The sequence below is a fragment of the Pleurodeles waltl genome, chromosome 8 (genome assembly GCF_031143425.1).
Source record: "Pleurodeles waltl isolate 20211129_DDA chromosome 8, aPleWal1.hap1.20221129, whole genome shotgun sequence".
Taxonomy (NCBI): Eukaryota; Metazoa; Chordata; class Amphibia; order Caudata; family Salamandridae; genus Pleurodeles; species Pleurodeles waltl.
Window position 1 is genome coordinate 33,332,686 of NC_090447.1, and position 24,700 is coordinate 33,357,385.

A 24,700-nucleotide genomic window follows, 5' to 3' on the forward strand; every position below is an offset into this window, starting at 1 on the left:
TGGCCTCACATGAATCAAAGACTGTAAACGTTATGGCCCATATTAATGGAAAATTTGCGCCACCTTAGCGTAATTTATTTTGACACTAAAGTGGCACTAAGTTAACTGTATATTTATATTTTGACGCTAGACCCGTATAGCTTCAAAATATCTGAGTTAAGGTAATTATTTGGAAGCGACAACCCACCGTGCGTCGTAATGCGCCAATGATATGCGAGGTAGGCATTCCCTTCCAAAAAATTACTCTTGCCCTCCAGCGCCATATTCACCTCCAGACGCTAAAACGCACACTAAAGAGGCGGGGCCAAAAAATAACGCTAAGGCCTATTAGCGTAATAATTTAACGCCTGGTTAGACCAGCAATTAAAGTGATGTTAGACACAGTTCTGTGGGAAACACCATGGAGTCCACCATGGTGTCACTATTGAGGGCACATAGATGCCCACCCCAGCCCCCAGCATCACCACCACCCACACTACAGGGACACTGCAAGTGGAGGGAGCCCATCCTAGGTAAGTATACGTGCTTGTCTGTTGTGTGCCACCGGGGGCCTCTTACATGGGGCCCCCTGGCTGGCACTGGTTCTATTGGGGTTGTCCTGGGGACACTGGTCTCCTGTGATGGACATTGTGGTTGTGGTAATGTCTCTTGTCTATTCTTAGACAGGCGTCATATTTTTTGCTGCTTGTGCGACCAAACAATGATTTTTTGCCGCTAATCAGTCTAGCGTCATTTTTGGACCACTATCGTCATTTTTTTAATGCCATACATCACCAGCTAGCATCATTTTCTATGATGCTCTTTATTCCTTAGCCCCATTGTGCAACATTTTTTAAATATGGAGCGCGGATGGCGCTAAGGACTGACGGTAGCTCGCGTTACATTTTTTGATGCACAACTGCACTCACGCAGTTGTGCATCAGTTTCCATAAATATGGGTCTATATGTTTCACTGGTGTGAGGCTGTTTGAGGGCATCAGTGGCCACAAAGAGTAATGTGCAACATTTCTACTGGCAACAGTATTTATTAATGGATTCAAATATTATATGCACACATTACCTCAGACAGTAATAAACATCAATAATCCTAGACATTAATATCGATCAGTGGGCTCTGATTGCAATATATCTTAGTGGCCCCCAGGAATCATATGCATCAGTGGCTGCAGACATGCATCAATATCCCCAGACAGTCATACGTCTCGAAAGCCCCTGAAAACACATGTGCATCTGTAGCAACTGGCAAAAATAGGACCCCTGGCATTAATATGCATCAATTGTAAAATTGAGCTGTGAGAGAAATGAGCATCAATGACCCCAGGCTGCAATCAGCATCAATGGACACAGGGCAGCAGTAAATACATCAGTGGACCTCACGGATACAGGGAACTTTGGCCCAAGGAAATTATATGCACCATTGTGCAATTCTACATCTCTAAACGGATCCAGTAGCACCCACCTTAAGCAGACAGATACGCCCGCAGATGGACATTAGGGGTCCAGTTAATTCACACATATGTAACTCTCTGGGCAACGCCCATAGCCAAATAAGTCAGTTAGGATGGAAGTAGCTTGGCTAAACTATGACCCACATATAACAAATTGATGAATATCTGGCTACAGAACATCCAGCCTGCATTAGGAGTATCTTGGTAAGGCCACGTTGGGCAGGAACTGAAGTTGCCTTTCAACCTGAGATGCTGAGATGTGAGCTAATACTGTAGCCCTGCAATTGTCCAAGGACTACCTGTGCCAGATAGAGCTAGTGGAATATTTGTGCAAAGAATGGTACAGAATGCACAAAAATAGGTGGAAATATGTGTAGAAATACCACTTTCAGTGGTAACCTCCCCCATTCCAGAGCGGCAATCTCATAAATGTACAGTAATACCGCACCCAGAAATGAATGCACCCAAGGTATTTTCAATGCGGTATTACCGGATCGGCAATCTCAAAATCCTTAATATGTAGGTTTAGATATCTTCAACCTTCCTGTTTCTTATTGAAACTCTCAAACACCAAACTCTGATGTGTAATGCGTCACTAAAGCTTGGGTGAGAAGGCACCGACCCAGCCCGGTGCGCGAGGCCATACCAGTGGCGGGATATGCGGTATTACACAGCGGTGGCCGCCTGTATGTGATTATAACTAGGCCAGACTTTCCATAGGAAGAGCCTTTTTGTTTCACTAATAGCGGCTCCTTTCTGCAAAGTTTAAGGGTGGTCTGTCCAGCGGGAGAGGCAGAGAAACAAAAGTGGGTCAAAAAACATTTTAACCCCATGCAATTTACAAAGGAAAAAGCAGAGAATGGCAGCCAAGACGGCTGAACAAAATTACACCAAATTTGGCAGAAAGTTGGATCTCAGGCAGAAGGTGTGCTTTTTGTGAGTTGGTGTAATTCTGTTCAGCCGGTTTAGGGAAATTAAAGTTCATAATTTACAAATAACTGTTCCCGCTGGACTCCCACAGAACTCAAGCTGGAGCAGTGGGCATTCTGATTGGCTGGTACAAGGAGTCCCAGGGGATCAGCCGAGAAAAGGACATCACACTTTAACCCTTGTTTTTTAACTTAATTTCTAAGGTTTTTTTGTAAAGTAAAGTAATAAATGATGACCATGCCTAACTATAAAGTCACTTTAACTTTTTTCAGTGAAAGTATAAATACGTATAATATAACGTAGCCACAGTTATGAGGAGCCCAGCGCTGTGTAACGTCACCCCCCCCCCCCCCCCCCCACCCCCCAGCTCAGTTTCTGAATTCACTCCCTTGTTCACTTCCACTGATAATCTTGGCAGGTGCCTGGAGGTTTCCCAAATCCTCGAGTCTGACTGTGTGCCAGGATGAGGCGGGATCCGCGGACAGGTCACTGTTTGTCTAGTTCACCCTTGTGCACAGAGCACCGGCGGGGGGGTGGGGGTGAATGTAATTGTGCAACACTTTCTGGAATTTCCATGCTGAGACCTCCCTGCTGCGGTGCATATAAAGCGCCAGGCGGCCGTAGTGAGGTGCACAGAGCCCCCAGACGCTGCAGGGGTTCATCGGACTGCCCCCCACACCCATCACCCATCACCATGAGAGGTCTCGTGGCCGCCTGGTGCCTGTGCGGCGCCCTCGCCCTGGGCTCCGGATACCCCCTGTGAGTACCGTCCTCGTGTAACCGCTGGGGGTGTTGTGTCGCGTCTGCTCCTTGTCCTGTGGCTCGAAGGTGTAGTGTGGTGTCTGATGTTTGGTCAGGTGTCCACGTCAGCGTGGTATGTCCACGCCAGTGGCTGTACTTGGTCTGTGTGTCTGTGTGTCATTGAGCTGGCTGCCTGGGCCTGCTGTCATCTATCTGAACACCTTATGCTAACAAAACACAATAAGGCTATGGCTGTGATTCCAGGGACATCTTAAGGATTCTGGGGTCCCTGGGCCACGTGTATTTCGGGGCCCCTCTTCGGAAAAACTTTGAATTTATGACCCAGTTTCAGCTCTTTCATGCCCTCTTAGCCTTGTCACTGACAGGACATAAGTACACTCTTCCAAAGTCTAAATGTGTTTATATCTAATATTCAGGGACAGTGATGTGTGTCTTCAGTATTGTAAGACAGCAGCAGCGCAGGGATATTACTGCAAATAACCTCCGTGACCCCTCCCACTGCTCACAGGGCAGCTCATGTCTTCATCCAAAAGAAACTTTTTATGGATGTTGCATGAAACATAAACACATTTCTATGCAGAACGGCAGTAACTGACTCTCACACGTTAAAAATACATTGAAGGAGAAAGGTACTTAAAACAATCTGTTTAAGAATTATTCAAGGTCGTGTGGGCAGAGCTGGCTCCATCGGGGCTCCCCGGAGAGCCTACTGTGCCCGACCGTCTCTGTGTGTCTGCCAGTAATCACACACTTTGTAATGCCATCAAGATGGCGATTCTTGCGGGGTATTTACTTCAAAGGGTGCTGAGCCCCCACCCACCGAGTGACCTGGTTCACCATTGAACACCGCTTCCCTGGTGCTTTCACCAGGGTGGGTCAGAATGAGTGCTCTTGCTGGAGGCTCATAACATTGGGAAGGATGCCTCTGGTTAGCGCAATGGTGCCTCTAGCAGTAATCACTGTTAAAACAATCTTCCCAAAAGAGACAATTATTGTGTTCAGGTCCTCCTGGTGACAAGGTTAAGACAGACGCAAACTAAAACTCCCACTCAAGCGATTTATTAAGGCCATATGTACGAACACATTTTCCCATAGACACAGAATGGGTAAAACCCTTTGCTACATCTGGCCCTTAGTCAACATGTTTCAGCCACTGTAGTCTAACAAGGATCGTGGGCTTTCTTCAGGGCCTGGACAGATTGAAACACTATCGACTACTTATTAAAGTGTGAGGTGCATAACTGAACTTTAGTGTGTAAGGTATGTGAGCTTGTTGTGTTGATTTCTAGTGCTTGGTATGTCTGAGCATGTTGTGTTGAGGTCCAGTCTTTGGTTAACCTGGCAAAATATTGTCAATAATGAGTGTGTGCTTTATCTGCCTCAGCATGTGCTCTCAACACCCAGTGACTTGTCTCCTTGCCGAGGGTGTAGTGTCAATGTTTAGGCTACCTCAGTCTGCATGCCTGTTTGGTTTTTTGGAGTTTATTTGCCGACTGTTTTTTCACATAGAACAAACTCGACCTGAATGTTTTGCAGCGCTTTATATTAGCATGAGTTACATTAAGCAAGGACACGTTCACATGTCTTTTTTTAGGCACAAGGAGCCTGGATTCCCGGTTCCTATGTCCGGCAGCTCCGGCTGTAATCTTGACTTCCAATGTTGTTTTGTGTGCCTATACTCTTAGCATATTGTGTGGGTATCCATTGTCTGGTGTGTCTGCAAGAGCATGTGTGTGGGTGTGCATCGCCCAGAGTGTCCGCCAGAGCATGTGTGTGGCTGTGCATTTCCCGGTGTGTCTGCCAGTGCATGTGTCTGGGTGTGCATTGCCTGGTGTGTCTGCCAGAGCATGTGTATAGGTGTGCATTGCCTAGTGTGTCTGCCAGAGCATGTGTGTGGGTGTGCATTACCTGGTGTGTCTGCCAGAGCATGTGTATGGGTGTTCATTGCCTGGTGTGTCTGCCAGTGCATGTGTGTGGGTGTGCATTGTCTGGTGTGTCTGCCAGAGCATGTGTGTGGCTGTGCATCTCCCGGTGAGTCTGCCAGAGCATGTGTATAGGTGTGCATTTTCTGGTGTGTCTGCCAGAGCATGTGTGTGGGTGTGCATCGCACAGTGTGTCCGCCAGAGCATGTGTGTGGGTGTGCATTGCCTAGTGTGTCTGCCAGAGCATGTGTGTGGGTGTGCATCGCACAGTGTGTCCGCCAGAGCATGTGTGTGGGTGTGCATTGCCTGGCGTGTCTGCCAGAGCATGTGTATAGGTGTGCATTGTCTGGTGTGTCTGCCAGAGCATGTGTATAGGTGTGCATTGTCTGGTGTGTCTGCCAGAGCATGTGTCTGGGTGTGCATTGCCTGGTGTGTCTGCCAGAGCATGTGTATGGGTGTGCATTGTCTGGTGTGTCTGCCAGAGCATGTGTGTGGCTGTGCATTGTCTGGTGTGTCAGCCAGAGCATTTGTATGGGTGTGCATTGCCTGGTGTGTCTGCCAGAGCATGTGTATACAGTAGGTGTGCATTGTCTGGTGTGTCTGCCAGAGCATGTGTGTGGGTGTGCATTGTCTGGTGTGTCTGCCAGAGCATGTGTGTGGGTGTGCATCGCCCAGAGTGTCCGCCAGAGCATGTGTATGGGTGTGCAATGCCTGGCGTGTCTGCCAGAGCATATGTGTGTGGGCGTGGATCACCCTGTGTGTCTGTCAGAGCATGCGTGTGGGTGTTCATTGCCTGATGTGTCTGCCAGAGCATGTGTGTGTGCGTGTGCATTGCCTGATGTGCCTGCAGGAGCGTGTGTGTGGGTGTGCATTGCCTGATGTGTCTGGCAGAGCATGTGTGTGGGTGTGCATCACCCCATCATCACCCCATGTGTCTACCAGAGCATGTGTGTGGCTGTGCATCCCCCGGTGTGTCTACCAGAGCATGTGTGTGGCTGTGCATCTCCCGGTGTGTCTGCTAGGTAATGGTAACATATATCTTGGTCTGTGTTGTATGCAGCCTCACTAAAACCTAAACTCATGCCACCCAAGCCATCAGTATAGGGCCATTGCAAGCATCCTATGTGAGAATATGTGCAGCTAGTGAGACGTTTATAGGCACAATGGGTAGAGGGGAGGCCATAAACATAAAGGCAGGAGAGGACCATAGATGTGGGGCAATCTGTGAAGGAGGGCTACACGAGGAGAAGTGGGACAGAGCAGAAGGAAGGCAGATGATAGAAGGGGTTGGGAGTGTGTGACACAGAGGCGCAGATATACAAGATGCTGGTGCATTAGTCCTGATGCGCCAGATATCTTGCGCCCCCCAACCTAACGACACCATGGGTGCGCCGTATTTACAATACGGCGCACCATGGCGCACGTTAGCCCAATAGCGTGAACATTTTTAACACTATTGTGCCGCTTTGCTCCACAAGCAACACAAATGTTGATGCTAGTGGAGCAAAATGCAATGAGACCCATTAATTCCAATGGGTGCGTCCTCTTTACGCCTGCTTTTAGGAGGCATTAAAAATTATGCCAAAAATGGCACAGTGAAATCTTATAGATTTCATTGCACCTTTTTTGCGGGCCTCCAAACACTGGAATGCCCCCCTTGTATACATTATGTCTGGCGCAGGCATAATGTGGTTCAAGGGGTCGCAAAGTGGCGCAATGTATACATTACGACACTTGGTAAATATGGCTCAGCAATTTTTAACTCGGGCCACATTAGCGTAAAAAAAAAATTACCCTAATGTGGCTCTAGGAGGCGCTGGAGCCTTGTAAATCTGTCCTGAAGTGCATTCAGAGTGGAGGCTGGGTGGGTGATGGAGAGGAATAGAGGGGCAGATGGTAGGCGGGGAGGGTAAGAGAGAAGTCAGGTTGCAGACAAAGGTGGACATTGGGAATATAGAGGAGAGAGAGGTTAGCTAGGACAAGTAGTGTAGACGGGATGAGGAGAGTTGAGTAAAGTGTGGAAGGATGTGTGAGGTATATTGGGGGAGGTAAGCTCACTATCATTGTAAACCCTGAGGAGTCTGACAAGGTGGAGGTAATAGTCCAGTGAATCCTTGAGGGGTTAGAGCTGGCTTCCCCCTGGTGTGGGGACGCCCTCTAACAGTTTAAATCCTTCTATTCTGCTATCTCTAAAAGTGTTTCTAATGCTGCATCTAGAGAGGCTCCATCTGTGCTGCAGGACCCCTTGCTGGTTATCTTGTAAATTAACACTGCTTCTCAGAGATCCTTTAGCACAGAGTCTGCAGGGCAGTGGGAGGGACATCCCACAAGGTCACCCCAGTCATTCTACTGCGCCCCAGGACTTTCTTCTCTCACATAATCCTGGGTTCTTTCTCCGGGGGCGCGACTGAGATTGTGAAACAGGAATGTGGAGGTTGTAATTGTATTTATATAGCGCTTACTACCCCTGATGAGGCGTCAAAGCACTTTTCTGTGAGTAGAACACTTCTTCAGAACCCAAAAAGAATTAGTGGTGGATTACTATAGGAAACTATGAGTTAATTTGAGTTGTGTTGTCAGTCAAGGAGGCCCAGGGTGGGAAGAGCACAGACAGGGGGCTCGGTACCAGCTTACATCATCAGGGATTGCAGGTTTGATGATGATAATCCCAAGAGGGCCTACTAAAAGGGGTTCTGTAATAATGAACAATAACTTATGTTTGTCCTCTCCAGGATAAAGGTCAGGCCCAATGATACAGGCTCCAACTTCTTCCCAGACGCTCATCACAACACAGGTGAGTGAGGGTCACGTTTATATGATCCGTGGGGGAGGGTCTGAGGGGGTATGCCTCAATCCGCCTTCACCTCTGGACTTTACCTTGAACTCGGTATCTTTGGGGTGAGTTGGCCACAGACTCTGCAAAGGGGCCTTTGACTTGCTGAAGCACCTTTAACAACTAACCAGGTCTTTGGGCCTGATTTACATCTTGACGGACACGTTACTCCGTCAGAATGGTAACGGATATCCCGTCCCCCAAAATCTAAATCCCATTACCTGTGTGAAAACAATTGTGTCCAGGCTCGTCCCAGGAGGCCAGTGCATCTTGCACCACACATTGCCCCTGCCAGCCCTCCGATGACTACCAACACAACTACTAACCATCACACTCCCACAAGTGTGACAATTCAAATTATTCCAGGTCCCCAAAGCTGCAAGAATGGCTTGGGCGGTAGGTATTGTTCAGTTTTAATACAAATTCAATTATTAAACACTGTTGCTGTACTCATCTCAAAATTAGACATACAGCGCCGCCATGTGGTGGACTGTCATTAGTGTCAGTGTTGAGAATGAGGTGCCATGCTGGTGCCAAGCACCCAACACCACTGGCTCAAATTAAGCACTGATACTAGCAAATACTAGACAAACAGGCACCTCTGCAGCACTTGTGGATGTTCCATTGCGATGCCCCTCAGTGAAAATATTGGGATGCCCCTCAGTGGAGATAATGTGGTGTACCTCAGTGCAGCTAATGTGATGCCCGTCAGTGCAGACAACGTGATGCCACTCAGTGCAGAAAAACGTGATGTCCCTCTGTGTAGATAATGTGGTGCCCCCTCAGGGCATATAATGTGATGTCTGTCAGTGCAGACAATGTGATGCCCGTCAGTGCAGATAATCTGATGCCCCTGGGTGCAGATAATGTAATGTGATGGTCTCACTTCAGATAATGTGAGGCCCCGCACTCCAGATAATGTGATTCTTTGTGGTGGGAGTGTTAGGGTGCACTGTGATAGCTTGCTGCATGCAGGAGTAAAAGGCCTTCTTTGGTATGATAGGGTGTGTCAGAGAATGAAGCAGGCTGGTGCTGCCCCCTAGAGGGCATAGGAAAAAATCTGATAGTTTATTGGACAGTTGGGATCAGATGTCTTACAAGGCTTTTGGACGCCCTGTTGTGCAGCAGAATGTTATGGGATAGTGTGTGAGCTGGAGACATGAAAGGCCTCTAGCAGTATGCATGGCCATGGGAGACCATTTTATGAAGTAACACTCAGTGAAGGCAGATGCCGTGCACAGCCATGTGAGGCCTTTTTGTGCAGTACATAAAAGGCCATCTTGTGCAGGAACACTCAGCGGGGTTGGATGTCAAGCATGGACATTGGAGGCCATCTCGTGCAGGGACACTCAATGGTGTTGGAGGTCATGCACGGCCATGGCGGACATTTTGTGCAGGAACACTCAATGGGGTTGTATGGCCATGGGCGGCCATCTTGTGCAGGAACACTCAACAGTGTTGGAGGTCATGCACGGCCATCTTGTGAAGGGACACTCAATAGGGTTGGATGTCGAGTACGGCCATGGGCGGCCATCTTGTGCAGGACGCTCAACGGGGTTGGATGTCATGTATGGCCATGGGAAGCCATCTTGGGCAGGAACGTTCAACGGGTTTGGATGTCATGTAGAGAACGCTGGTCCGAGCAGCTGGTCTCCATCCTGTGCATTAAAGTGTCTCTCACCCTGAATCTCTTCTTCCTTCCTAGGGATAGCAGAACGCTGCGCCGACAAGGGGTTCGATGCCATAACCCTGGACGACAAGGGCGTTATGTATTACTTCCGAGGTAATCGTGTGGGGTCACCTGTCAGTGTCCTATACTCCTGTGTGTGCCACAGAGGAGTCTGTCTGAGGGGTTAGAGGAGGGGGGGTTGCACTTGAAGCTCTCAGGCTAGCTGAGAGGCGTTAGGGACCTTATTTTAATCAAGTACAAAATTAAAACTGGGCGGCAAAAGCCAGTGTCGCCTAGTGCCTAATTTGTAGAAATGTAAGTGCCAGGGCCCAAGGTTTTGCACTTCTCAGGCACCACCCATGGGTCCTGCCACTGTTGTCAAATGCCGTGGCAAGTTTACTTACCAATCATCAGACTTTCAGAAGTGGGAAATTATGGACCATTCCAGGTCACCTCAAGTTTTAGGGAAGGCCTGGAACTGCTAGTTCGGCATATGTTATTAAAATTGGATTGTTAAACACTGTGAAGGGTACTGCTCAAAATAGACAGAGAACGCCACCTTGTGGTGTACTCTCAAAAGTGCCATTGTTTAACAATAAGTGTCAGTTTCAAGCGCTGGCAAACACTAGCACACATTAAGCACAGGACATGCCTGCTTTTTATTGCACCCCATTATGTGAGTAGCACAAATAATGCTCACTCCCAGATGTTGCAAAAAAAACTTTTCTCCAGTCCCTACCTTTGGGAATATGTGCAGGCTGAAAAGTGTCTTAGGTGTAACAGAGTGTACGAAAATGTTCCCAAAAAGTTTTGGCACTTTATTCCCCACTTATCACCACCAACGTACCATCCAGAGACATAAACTAACATCACCACATGATGGGTAAAAGGGATTTTAATTTGCGCTTGTTGATATGACTTGCTCAAGAATTGAGCAGTTGGTATTATTAGCACTCTTTGATAGGAATGGTGAATAATTGTGAATTAAATCACTTTTGATGTTGATATGACCCTCCCGGGATGCTTCATGCATCGTACTGAGGTTGTTGTGATTTTCACATCTGAGTTTGGGGCCCCTGCACACTTTACCAGGCGCCCCCTGGGCCCCTGTGTTCACTGGGTACCTGCCTCCTCTGAAGCTCCTCCGACTTCTTTTACAGATGAGTTTGTTTGGAAGGGGTACCGGGGCCCGGCGGAGCTTATCAACAGCACCTGGCCTGAAATCGGGGCCCCCATTGACGCCGCTTTCCGAATTCACCACAAGAACAACCCAGAGGCGCACGAGAGGATGTTCCTGTTCAAGGTACGTCGCGACCAGTGACATGATGTGCCACAGATCACACCCTCTGGGTGCTGCTCACCGCAGGAGCCAAGATCCTTCCTACTCCAGGGCAGCTCAAGGAGGAGTCAGTGTTTATCTCCATTCAACGAGAGGCTGAAACGAGACTTTCCGACTGACAGCCGAAGCTAAGAGCCGCCCACACCCCCTGCGCGCCCCTGACGCACAGTGTGCTCTTCCGACAGACAGACCTTTCTCTAACCAACATTCTGGTAACAGCAAGAGAGAACAGTCTAAAACCAGGCGCTCATCAGATAGGGGTACATCATAAACGGGGCTCCCGCTTTTATGGTATTAGCGGGCTTATTTAAGAAAATATGTGCTGCACTCAGTGCAGCGCCGCTTTCCTTGCGCTCCTTAGATTTCTTTGCGCTATTTTTCGCCCCCCCCCCCAATAGGGGAGCGCCCCTCGTGCATACCGTATGCCTGCCACAGGTATAATGTGGCGCATGATGTTACAAAGTATACTTTGTGAATATGACGCACGTTTTTGTCCACCTTGCGCCACATTGGCGTTAGATGGCGCTAGGCCCTCTTAAATCTGGGCCTTATTTTTTTAACATTTCTGTCTGTAGTTATCCATATTTCTTTTGTGTTCCGTGATTAAATGAAGTTGTGAAATGGTTCATTTCCACATTTATTTAACGAATAAACCTCCACTCATACTTCAACGCCTGTCCTGTTGCAGAAAATTAAGCAGCCAGATAGAATATAATAATGCAGCCACAGGTAAATATTAGCATTGAACGACAAATGGATGTTGACAGATGTCGTTATTTAGGGAAACCTCAACCTGTTTTTTAATTCCCCAACCATCTATCTGCTCAGCTGTTAGCCTGGAACTGATGACAGGATGGAAAGCAATTCAAAAATCCCAATTTCTGTATTTTCCCATTTTTATAAATAAATGCAGGCAGGAAACACATTGTTTCTGTCTGTATTTATCTGTAAAAATCAGTCAATACGGAAAACTGGGAGCTTTAATTATAAACTGATGGACAGTAGTAATAGCCATACTGAGGGGGTCATCTCTGGTAGCCGCGAAGCGTCCACGTGTTTAGTCGTAGGTTCATATCTTTAATCCTGTTTTAATGCACTTCTAGGGCGACAAGGCATGGGCCTATTATGAGAACAAGCTGGTGCCCGGCTACCCAAAGCTCATCAGTGAGGAGTTCCCGGGGGTGCCCAGTGACCTGGACTCAGTGGTGGAGTGCCCCTCCGGAGAGTGCAAGTCTGACAGTATCCTCTTCTTCAAAGGTAAGGAGGCTTTGGGTGGTGTGGAAGGGGTCGAGAGTGAGACATTGACCGCAGGTCAGACACCTCAAGGCCTACACTGAGCACACCTAGGGGCATATTTAGGAGCCCCTAGCGCTTCCTTGTGCCAGATTAGCATCTTTTTTTTACGCTAATGTGGCCCAACGAGGCCAAAATCACTGCATCAAATTTATAAAGTGGCGCAATGCATGCATTTTGCCACTTTGTAACCCTTTGCGCCACATTAATCCTGCTCCAGGCATAACGGATCCAAGGGGGGCGTTCCCTCATTAGGGGGGGGCGAAACAATGGCTAATCTAAGAGATTTGTTTGTGTCATTTTTATCAGCATTTTTAACGCCTGCTCAGAACAGGCATTAAAAGGAGGCTTCCTCTGGTTACAATGGGCCTCAATGGGCTTTGCAGGATTAGCGTCAACATTTTTTATGCTAGTTCCCTAACTACCGCCATGGTGTGCCATATGTTAAATACGGCCCATACATGGTGGCATTGAGGGGGCACTAAGGGGTGCAAGAAAAGTGCCAATGCACTAAGTGCAGTGCACTTTTCGTAAATCTGCCCCCTAGGCTTCCTTACAGGGGCAGCTCTGAGTACCCAACTTCAGTCTGGTGACTGCAGGCTCAAGGGGAAGAGAGTCAAATTGTCATGCACAAGGTTGACACATCCATGGTGCTCTGTGTCGCGACTCTTTTTCGCGGTGTGTTGTGTTACTGTACACATCTGTTGCACCACAAAGTGGTGGATTTATGATGCCTCGGTCTGCTCAGACACTGCCGTCTCAAAACATGTTATAGGTTTCAAAAGTACCCACCTAAGGACCTTGACTGCCAATTATCTACTAAAGATGAGTGTTTCGCCAGTGCCCTCTGGCATGCTCCTTTATCCACTCCCAAGCACTTGTCCTCAGATACAATAGAACCAGAGGTGGGAAAGTGAATGAGCCCAGGCCTGGCAGAGTTTGCAGTGACTCAGGCGGAGTTAAAATTCTGGTAGACAGACACTGACGTTTGCTTGATGTTTGGTCACCCGAGACTTTTGAGTTAGATTTTTTTAACTCTGCATTTTGTTAGTCTGTGCTTTCACAAAGGTCCCCCTCCCACCAGCCCCCACGAGGCACAAAGAGCTGTGCAGCTCCACAGAGGCAGGAAAAGCTGCTGAAGTAATGGTTATTGTTAATTATCGCATTTATGGGGCTGAGTCGTTACTTTCAGCTGTCTGGGGATGTCTTCCCAGGTGTAGCCTTCCTGCAGCATAGTTGTTGATTACAGAACCAGTCATTAACACTGGTTATCAGCCCTCACTTAATTTACCATCTCAAGCATGCAGGTGCACAAAAAGGTGGGAGGCAGCTCCAATGTCAATAAGACTTTTAGCCCAAGCTCGTGCTAGCCTTCCTCACCCTGCCCCTGCCTAGTTTCTTGTCTTCTTGAGGAGGCCATCAGCTGACACCCTAAGCAAGCAATAACCAACTGCACTGTGAGCAACCTGGTTGGCTGAGCTGGAATCAATGTCCCTCCGAATGTGGTAGTCAGTAGCGGTCCAGGTGAAGCACATAGGTGATTCTCCCAGAGATGGTTCACTTACATCACGGAAGACCACCACTCTATACCTCGCCCCAGTCCTACAGGACCCGGAGGCCTCCATGGCTGCCGAGCAGCTGTATCTAGGGCTCTGTGATGCTTGGATCCCAGTTCTTCATGGCAGATTAGGTCGACCACTGAGCGTCTCAGCGAGCCCTAGGCAGGTGCTGTAGAAGATTCTGGTCGCTTGTCAAGAAAGAAGACTCTGGTCCCTCACTGCACATGAGCACATCACAAGGGATCCAATCAAACCATTCAGAAGACAGATTGCAGCAATTACTTTTACAACTAAGAGACATATTTATGAGAGGCTTGCACCGCTGTTGCGTCACATTTAGTGAAACCTTTAAACCATGTCTCTGAGGCCACGTAAAGCCACTTTGCACGGTTTTTCATGGCCTCTTACATATGGTGCAAGGCAATGCAGTGCAACGTGCTGTGTTGCCTTACTCTGCATCAGGGGCGCGATCCAAGGGCATTGTGGTCAGTGTTACTATGCAAAACCTATGGATGTTGACACAGTCACAGATTTACAAGGCCATGTAAACTTGGTGATGCGTCAAAACCTTGTGCCTCCCCAGGGGAGGCGTAACGAGGAGAAATACTTTTACTTCTCCTTGTTTTTCCTGTTACTATGTGTGTTGCATCCTGCAGCACGCATAGAAAGAGGAAAACGCCTCCCAGGGTTGTTTTTGTACAGGAAGGTGTCGCTTCTTGTACAAAAGCAATCCTGCATGCAATGCAGGCTCTGTTCACCCATGGTGCAAATGTGCCTGTTCTTTTGTGCAAGGCTGCCAAAAAGGCACCGGCGCAGGGGGATAGGCCCGCAATGTACTGTATGCCATAGATATGGCGCATTCCTGACCTCTCACATCGACGCAGGACAGTGCAGCAAGGTGGCGCTGTGCTGTCCTGCGTCAAATCCCCATTAATCTGGGCTCCAGTTTGCAAGAGGGTTTCTGTGCCTTCGCTCTGCAGACACTGTTACTGGTTAATGTTAGTGCTCACAAGTGTCACCGTGCAGGGGAGGGTCCCCTGTACCCCAGTAGTCTCTAACAAAACAGATCTTTCATGGCATACATGCAGTCTTTGCCCTGCAAACTAAGTTCACTGCAATGTTTTGGACTCAAGATATTACTGGCCATAGCTTGCCATAAAAGCTCCGAATACCAGGAATGACAGTTCTGGGCAAGGCCAGAACTGATGCCCCATAGGATGTGGGCATTGCCAATTGAGTTGGACCATGGCTGGAGGAGAACCGTAGGATGTGGGCACTGCCAATTGAGTTGGACCATGGCTGGAGGAGAGCCGTAGGATGTGGGCACTGCCAATTGAGTTGGACCATGGCTGGAGGAGAGCCGTAGCATGTGGGCACTGGCAATTGAGTTGGACCATGACTGGAGGAGAGCCACATGGCGGTCTAGGAGTCGTATCCTACCAATAGTGCAAAAAAGCTCATATTCATTATGTACTTCCAAAATAATTTTTTTTTCAGTGAATTCCTAACGTTTGTTAGTGTGGTGTGCCCATGCCAACCTCGGGCTGTAGCTAATACTGAAGTTACCTTTAAGGGGATGACGCAAAACAAAAGTTACTACAGTTCTGGTTTGCATGTGGTGATTGTCAGTCATAGCGCTGTGCCTTGTGAACTAGGATTGGGGTGATTGTCAATCATAGCGCTGTGGCTTGTGAACTAGGATGAGGGTGACTGTCAATCATAGCGCTGTGCCTTGTGAACTAGGATGAGGGTGACTGTCAATCATAGCGCTTTGTCTTGTGAACTTGGATCAGGGTAACCTCCTCCCACTTTCTTCTGCAGGAAGCTCTGTTTACACCTATGACTTGAGCCAGCCCCCCGCCATGAAGGAACGACAGTGGCCCTTGGTCCAGAACTGCACGGCTGCGGTGCGTTGGCTGGAGAAGCATTACTGCTTCCAGGGTGTGAACTTCACCCGCTTCAACCCTGTGACGGGTGAGGTGCACCGAGGGTACCCACTGGACTCGCGCGACTACTTCATCAGCTGCCCTGGCAGAGGTAAGATGCCCTCTCTGGCCTGAAGTCCTGCTGTGGTCTCTGGTCCTGTGGCAGATCTGTCCCTTTTGTCTGCTATCTGGGGTATTCCAGCAGCTGAGGTCTATGAGCTGTGTGTCATTTATGGTAATTTCTACATATCTGATGTCTTCCTTCCACCACGCCACGACTCAGGGCCTGCTTTAGAGTTTTGTGGCCGGGTTAGTCCGTCACAAACAGAATGGATATTCTGTCCGCAGCATTACGATTCCCGTAGGATATAATGGAATTGTAATATGGCGGATGGGATATTTGTCAAGTTTGTGATGGATGAACCCCATTCTTCAAACTCTAAATCAGGCCCTTTGTGTCCTGTCAGCACACACTTCGATGACATCATCCTGGGACCCCAAGCTCAGGCTGGCTCCATCCACAAAACTCTCTCAATGTCCTAAGTGGGCGTGTCTGTGTCCATTTAATCTCTGCATGTAATGGCCCAAGCCCTGTTCTTTTCTGCAGGTGCCTTTCACAGATCTCACATCACAACCCCTTCTAGTCACTCGCTGGACTTTGTTCTATGCATTGGTCTTAATGCACTTGATATCTTACATCATTCAGTTTTACTTATTGAGGTCCATGTACCCTCAGGCCATGGGTGATCCCTCACATGGACCTCAGTGGATCCCATCCCACCTGAGTGTTGCTTTCCAAGTCTCTTCTCTCTGTGCCATCACTGTCTCCCTGTAAGTGGGATAAAACGAGACATCAGGAAACACATGTAACAGGTGATTTCTTCTTCATAGGTCATGGACATGAAACCCGTAAAAATGCCACCCTCATGTCAATCAAGAATCGTTGCAGCAACAGGTCGTTTGAGGCCTTCACCTCCGACGACTCTGGAAGAATCTACGGATTCAGAGGTGAGTCCAGACGTGTACGCACCGGAGAACAAAGATGGCGGATGGGCTGGGCAAGGACAGGCCTGCCTGTATCCTAAGTGCAAACCCCAGGGAGGGGGAGGAAAGGAGAAGAGGGGTGAGGAGAGGAGAGGAGAGAAGAGGAGAGAAGCATCTCCCTTTTGATATTTTGTCCCTCGGTATTCTGTCCTCAATATTCTTGTCCCATGATATTCTGGGGGTCACTATTCAGCAGTACAATCTGGACTTATTGTCATGTAAAATATGGAGTGATTGTAGGGATTAAAAATGCTTGTTTCTTCTTGTTTCTGCCGCATACAGGTGGCTGGTACTTCCGCATAGACTCCAAGCGGGACGGCTGGCATGCTTGGCCACTCAGTAGCATCTGGAAGGAACTGACAGGAATAGTCGATGCAGCCTTCAACTGGGAAAATAAGATGTATTTCATCCAGGTACAGTTCTTACCCTTGAAACAATCCTTTTTCATAATGCACTGTAGTCCTAATAACAGTGTCACCTGGCTGCCATTGAGAGATACTGCTTCATACGCAGATGGCGTAGAAGACAACAGTCGACTCTGGAATCTCTTGGCGGCACCTCATATTCTAGCCATTCCTCAGTGGATTTCTGTATGTTGAGGACACTTATTTTTGTGACTGAAGACTTGGGGACATATTTACAAGGAATGATGCATTGCAGCACTAAGGCAGCGATGAGTCAAAATACCTTGTGCTGCAGCAAGACAGTTTATGACGCCTGAATGCATCATATTTACAGTAAGGGGCACAATGGTGTAAGGTCCCAAGGATGCTGCAGAAATGTTGACGCATCTGTGGGAAGGATGCTGCAACGCATCAGCCCCAAGAGTGGTGCATTGCTGAAGTTGGCATTATGACAGACACAACATCAGCAATGCATCAAACAACAGTGGCAATGCGTCGGTTCTGACTGAGCAAGTAGCCTAATGTGTGGGGGCCAATGTAATAGAGTGTGAAATGGTGAAAAACTCACCTTGGATTCTATTCCATTGGTCCTGGATGTAAAGCATACAAATGTGAAGTATGGCTATGTGTCTCATTACAATGCGCACAGTAGACATATGTGTACACAGATACCTAAGTATGTGTGACATACTGAGTGACACTTGAATATGAGTAGATACAAGTATATGTTGTAATGTAAAGTGGCAGTTCACGTGTTACCTACCTTATGTGTGTACCTACCTGTTGTGGCTGGACTTGGGGATCCATTGCCATATGGAGATGTGGCAATTCTGGCCTGTCCCTTACATGGAGTACACAACGTAACATTGCCTTGCTTCAGTGGATGATGCTATCATAGGTGCCATGGTCCCAGTTTGTTCAAGGGGTCCTACAACATGTTTGTTACATGTATAAACCTACTACAAGTTGAGGGAATGTGATTTCATAACTTATTACAGTGTGTTAAGTGACTACAGATTTCTATTACACAGCCACTGCGTCATTTTCTACATCTGGGTTTTAGAGGCGTAGGAATTTTGACACATTCCAGGCTTAGCGCAAGAAAAAAGTGTCACACATCGCCGAACTTGTAAATATCATGGTCAGCTGTAAGTGAGATTTTCCAAAGGAACACCTACCCTGCATACATTATAAACTCTGTTGCGCAGCCAGTTCTAGTGCACATTTTTTCTGACTGAGGCCTACAAAAACTGATGCATTGGGCCAAATGCGTCACCTTCTGAATACGGAGCAAAGAAAGCACCAGCAGAGTGTGTCAATAATAACGATGCAACAGCTCCGTGTAAATATGCCCCAGGTATTGAGTGAAGAATCATATGGATATTAAGTGTTATTTGCCTCAGAAGGCAGTCATGTTTTGAACTTTGTTTACAAGTAGTTTGTTGATTGAGGAATGGTCACTAGGTCTGGGGCAAACTCTGGGGCATATTTACAAGAAAGTGGAACATCATACATGATGCGCCACTTTTCTTGCGCCCCTCCCTACCTGCACCTAACGACACCGTACGGCGCACCATGTCAGTCGTTGGCACAATAGCATTAACATTTCTGACGCTATTGTGACACTTTGGTGCACTAGCATCAAAAATGTTGACGCTGGTGCAGCAAAGCACAGGGAGACCCGTTAAACAAAATCGGTGCACCATTTTAATGCCTGCTTTGAGCAGGCGTTAATAATTACGGAAAAAATGGTGCACTGAAATCTTGTAAATCTCACCGCGCCATTTTTCAGGCCTCCCTGCACTGGAACGCCCCCTTGCATACATTATGCCTGGTGGAGGTATAATGTGGTGCAAGGGGTTACAAAGTTGTGCAATGCTAGCACTGCTCCACTTTGTAAATCTGGCGCAACAAAAATGCCTCCTTAGCACCACATTAGTGTAAAAACATGATGCAAATGTGGTGCAAGGAGGCGCGAGGGGCCTGTAAATATGACCCTCTGCATTTTTACAACCACAAAATAATCCTATCTCTATTCTTTGAAATGTGTTAGTTCTGAATATCTGCCTGTTGGTCTTAAAATGCATTAATTTCAAGATATGTTGTTTAATGGCAGGATAATACATTTCTTTCGTTAAAAAATATTCCAAAGTTACGCCCTGTGATCGCCTCTCTAGCCTGTAGTATGGTGTCACACTATTTATTTTTAATAAAATACTCGACTAAAGACGACAGTGAGGATCGAGGATTGATTGTGTGTATATGATTTTGCCCCAAAATGTGCCTGATTGGTTTTTTTTGAGTTTGCGTCTAAAATTCATGTCTTTTATACAATGTCTGGAGAGTGGTGGAGTTGGTGCCAAAGTTTGTAGTTAAAACTTACAGTGAAGCTCTCATTTGTTTCGCCGTACTATTAGCGCCTAGCTCTGGCACCTTTTACGTCGCTGAGTTAACCGTGGCTCTTGTATTCGTAGGGATCCCAGGTGACAATCTTCCTCTCGGATCAGCTCTACACCTTGGTGCAGGGATACCCCAGGCCCCTTCAAGAGGAGCTCGGGGTCCAGCAGGTAGATGCTGCCTTTACCTGTCCTCACTCGTCTGATCTCTACATCATCAAAGGTGAGTGGCAGGAGCTCATAGACAATCCCAAAATGAGAGGCTTTCACCACTCTACCCCCCCAGTGAAGAAACCAATCTAGCAGATGCCCTATGAAGACAATGACTTGACTTTGAACTTGAGGACACAGAATAATGTTTAGCTATCATTTTAGTGCTCCCCTCAGCAGGGAGGAAGGTGTACAAGGTTGAAGAAGTGTGCCTGGTGAAAGGCCTTTCCTTCTGGGTGGTGAAGTGAGGAGTGCGAAGGTCTGCCGTGAATTCCACAGTGCGCCATAGTGATGGAATGGAACATGCATGCGTAAGATGACCAAGCTTGACAAAGCCTTCTCCAGGACCTAACATCACACATTCATAAAGTAAGGTCTTCAAATGGAAGAACTCTGCAGAGTGAATCAGTGATTGTGTAGGTGCCCAAGTGACTGATTAAGTGAATGAGCAAGCTTTCACACTAACACAACACACTCTGGTAATCAATCAATCAACTGTTTGTAAGAACACTTCTCACCCCTGAGGGTCTCAAGGCACAGTTGGGTCGGTCCTTTGAGCTTTAGCTGAAGTGCCAGGTCTTAAGGCCCTTCCTAAATTGAGGTAGGGATGGTGACTGTGTCAGGTGTATAGGCAGGGTGTTTCAGCTCTTTGCCACGAGGTAGGTGAAGCTGAGGTCTTCTCAACGGGGAGTCAGTGGAGAGCTCTCAGGTATTCAGTGATATGTTTGGGGTGAGGGGCATTCAGGATGAGTCTGGCGGAGGTGTTCTGGATGTGTTATGGGTTTATTCAGCTTCTTCTGGGTGGTTTGGGCATAGAGGGTGTTGCCGTAGTCACGTCTGCTGGTGAGCAGGGTGTGGGTTACGGTCTTTCGGCAGTCATTTGGGATCCATCTGTAGATCTTCCGGAGGAGTCAGAGGGTGTGGAAACAGACTGAGGCGACGAAGATGACTTGTCGGGTCTTGGTGAGGGATAAGTCCAGGATGAAGTTGAGGTTGCGTGCGTGGTGTTTAGGGGTGGGGGAGGGGCTTAATGTGGTGGGCCACCAGGAGTCGTCCCAAGCTGATGTGGAGGATCCCAGGATGAGGATCTCGGTCTTGTCAGAGTTGAGCTTCCGACATGAGCCAGAGGCTATCGTGCTGTCCTCTAAAAATGACACCTGTGAGTCCTATGTACCTGATTTCATGATAGCCAGTGCAAGGGACATGTGTGTTTTATGTATTTAATATCATGCTATCCAGTGGAATTGACACCTACCTGTCCTATGCAACTAATGTGTCATCCAATGGAAGAGTCACTTAAGTGTCTTATTTATGTTAAACTAAGCTGTCCATTGGATGTGGCCTATTTTTCATCCTGTACTATCCAGTGGACATCCCCTATGTGTGTCCTGTCTGTCTCTTATCATAACATCCAGCTGGACTTTGTTCCCTATTTATCTGATATTGTATGCTGCTGATTCTCCTATTAGTCTGATAGCTTGCTGTCCAGTGGATGTGGCACTTGTATGTCCTATGTTTCATATTATGTTACCCAGTGGATATTCCTCACATATTTGGTACCATGCTACCCAGTGGATATTCCCCACATATTTGGTACCATGCTACCCAGTGGATATTCCCCACATATTTGGTACCATGCTACCCAGTGGATATTCCTCATATATTTGGTACCATGCTATCCATGGCACGTACGTGTGCCATGTTTCTTGTTTCATGCTCTCCAGTAGAAGAATGACCCCATGTATGTGACATCCTATCCAGTGTAAATGGGACCTGTGTATCTCACTGGTCAGTTGTCCTCTAGAAGTGTTACTTCAGTGTGCTGTGGATATCATACCATTCTGTCCAGTGGGAGAGTCCCTGGCTGTTGAGTGTCCGTGTTACAGATTTTCTGGGTCCTGGTGATATCTCACTGTCAGATCTCAAGAAATCTGTAAGAAAGTTTTAGTGCAGGCTACAGTATGGAAAGAAAACCAGCGCTGATTCCAAAATTGATGTAGGCGTAGTTTAACGAGCCAGTCTCTATCTATATGAAAACTGTAGGACATCCCCTATATGTCCTTTTTATCTGCTAAACGAGAGAACTAGTTAGACATTCCAAAACGAGTGTTTGCCAATGCATGTCATAGTTTTGCACTCACCTTCTCACCCACAGGCCCACAACCTGCCTTTACCTTGCAGCAGAGAGGTCCAGAAAGATGTTCCCCTGTGCACCACCTCTCAGGGGGTCTGCAGTCCTAAAAGAGGGAGGAGGAGGGGGTGTGACAGACACCCTCCAGGGAGCCCCAGAGAGGGGATAAGAGAGAAGTGTGAAAGTGGAACTGGGCTCACTCCTTCAATGAGATGTTCACCAGAATACCAAGGCCAAGATGTGAGAATGGGGAGACAGATATTTTCAACATGCCCAACCATTGAAGTTATCTCAGATTGTGGGAGTGAGGGATTTGAATGAGCGAATTCCTCTCCCGCCTCTGCTGGGTGCTATATCTGATGTTATTTTAAAGAGAGCGTCTTCGAGACAAGCATTGTTTCTACTGACTGTCATTAGCCAGGCTGGGACACAGTCATGTGCTGTCTGGATGCCAATATGTTTGAATGAAGTGAGGCAGTGAGTGAGCTAAGCCACTTACATGCTACAAACAGTGGACTACCCCTCTAGATTAGCAATGCAACATAAATGTACACCTGAGCATCGCTTTAGGTGGGCTAATGGCGCCTACTAGAAAGCGAGCTGTTGGACTGAGTGTAGATGGATGCTTTGGAACAGCGTACTTTTGCAATGACAGCCTGAAATCCATGCAACCTAATGTAATATATTTTTCTCTACCAGGTAATACCCTTACTTTGGTGGACCTGAAGCAGACCCCAAGATTGCCGGGTAAGGAGCACATCATAGTCCACCAACACGTGGACAGCGCGATGTGCAACAGCCAAGGGGTCTATGTGTTTGATGGGCCCTCGTTCTACCTGTACAAGGATGTAAATGAACTGCTTCTGGCCCAGGTGCATCCTCAGCCCAGGAGCATCATTGCAGAATTTATGGACTGCACTCAGTAAATTGGTTCCCTGTCCACCACTGTGCAAATTGAATTCATGGAGGGGTTTTCACCCCTTGCTGTGCAGCAGCCCTTGTTTCTTCTTGCTTTTGAGTGGGTGGGGGGAGGTACTGAACACATTAGGAGGTCTCCCGTCTTGGAAATCTCTGCACTTCGCTGTAAAGACAGGACTCTTCCACTAGCATATTGAAGTAGAATATGCATGCGACCCCCCCAGTATAATGTGCACTTTTATTTGTAAGTATTATACATGTCAATACAATACATCTGTTGTGAACGTGTTCATATAATAATAAACATTATGTGATTTTGAACATTAATGTGTGCATTCCACTTTTTACCCACAATTTACTTATATGACAAGTTGTGAATATTGTTCTGAGTGTCATGCTTTGTACAGTAATGTTCCAGGACACATATGTCATGTGTGCAGAATATACCATGAAAAGATAATCTCAGTGTTGCAGCAAAATAACAGGAAATAACAGGGAAATATGGTCCTTTATACTGACATCCTATCAATGTCGGTTTTCTTACAGAGACTGGCAGTGTTTAAAAGAGATGTTTTCAAAAAAAGTTATAAGGTGTTCGAATAGGCTGAAGGACAATTAATCCACTTCTACACAACAGTCGATGATCTTCCTGCAATCACCTTGTAGACAACAGTCAATGATCTGACTGTAATCACCCTGTACACAACAGTCAATGATCTTACTGCAATCACCTTGTATACAATAGTCAATGATCTTACTGTAATCACCTTGTACACAACAATCAATTATTCCACTGTAATCACCTTGTGCACAACAATCAATGATTCCACTGTAAGCACAATCAATGATTCCACTGTAATCATCTTGTACACAACAGAAAATTATTCCACTTTAATCATCTTGTACACAAGTCAAAGATCTTACTGTAATCACCTTGTACACAACAATTATCTTCCTACAATCACCTTGTAGACAACAGTCAATGATCTTCCTGCAATCACCTTGCAGGCAACAATCAATGATCCTACTGCAATCACCTTCTACACAAAGGTCAATGATCTTAGTGTAATCACCTTGTACACAGCAGTCAATGATCTTACTGCAATCACCTTGTAGACAACAATCAATGATCCGACTGCAATCACCTTCTACACAAAGGTCAATGATCTTAGTGTAATCACCTTGAACACTGCAGTCAATGATCCTACCATAATCACCTTGTACACAACAGACAATGATCCTACTGTAATCACCTTGTACACAACAGAAAATGATCCTACTGTAATCCCCTTGTACACAGTTGTCAATGATCCTACTGCAATCACCTTGTAGACAACAGTCAATGATCTTAGTGTAATCACCTTGTACACAACACACAATGATTCCACTGTAATAACCTTGTACACAGCAGTCAATGATCTTATTGCAATCACCTTCTACACAAAGGTCAATGATCTTACTGTAATCACTTTGTGCACAACAGTCAATGTTCGTATTGTAATCACCTTGTACACAACAGTCAACGATCTTCCTGCAATCATCTTGTACACAACAGTCAATGATCTTCCTTCAATCACCTTGTACACTTTTCAATTATCTTCCTGCAATCACCTTGTACACAGTCAATGATCTTACTGCAATCACCTTATACAAAACAATCAATGATCCTATTGCAATCACCTTGTACACATCAGTCAATGTACGTACTGTAGTCACCTTGTACACAACAATGATCTTCCTGCAATCACCTTGTACACAACAGTCAATGATCTTAGTGTAATCACCTTGTACACAGCAGCCAATTATCCTACTGTAATCATCTTGTACACAACAGTCAATGATCCTACTCAAATCACCTTGTACACAACAGACAATTATCCTAATGTGATCACCTTGTACACAACAGTCAATGATCTT

General features: G+C 46.9%; 1 protein-coding gene across 1 annotated transcript; it reads left to right on the top strand.

The window, feature by feature from the left end:
• The first annotated feature begins 2,987 nt into the window (after nt 1–2,987).
• HPX (hemopexin) lies at nt 2,988–23,104 on the top strand. Its single transcript, XM_069203664.1, has 10 exons — nt 2,988–3,137; nt 7,795–7,856; nt 9,601–9,678; nt 10,725–10,867; nt 12,007–12,160; nt 15,577–15,792; nt 16,572–16,688; nt 17,007–17,137; nt 19,603–19,747; nt 22,565–23,104. The coding sequence occupies exons 1-10, from the start codon at nt 3,073–3,075 to the stop codon at nt 22,789–22,791; spliced, it is 1,338 nt and encodes a 445-aa protein (XP_069059765.1). The 5' UTR covers nt 2,988–3,072; the 3' UTR covers nt 22,792–23,104.
• The last annotated feature ends 1,596 nt before the right edge of the window (nt 23,105–24,700 follow it).

What these genes read in the sequence shown, in the direction of transcription:
- HPX (XM_069203664.1), top strand. Translation starts at nt 3,073, where the DNA reads ATGAGAGGTCTCGTGGCCGCCTGGTGCCTGTGCGGCGCCCTCGCCCTG. An exon ending in AAGAATCTACGGATTCAGAG is followed by an intron (nt 16,689 to 17,006) that starts GTGAGTCCAGAC and finishes TGCCGCATACAG; the next exon opens with GTGGCTGGTACTTCCGCATA. An exon ending in ATAAGATGTATTTCATCCAG is followed by an intron (nt 17,138 to 19,602) that starts GTACAGTTCTTA and finishes TTGTATTCGTAG; the next exon opens with GGATCCCAGGTGACAATCTT.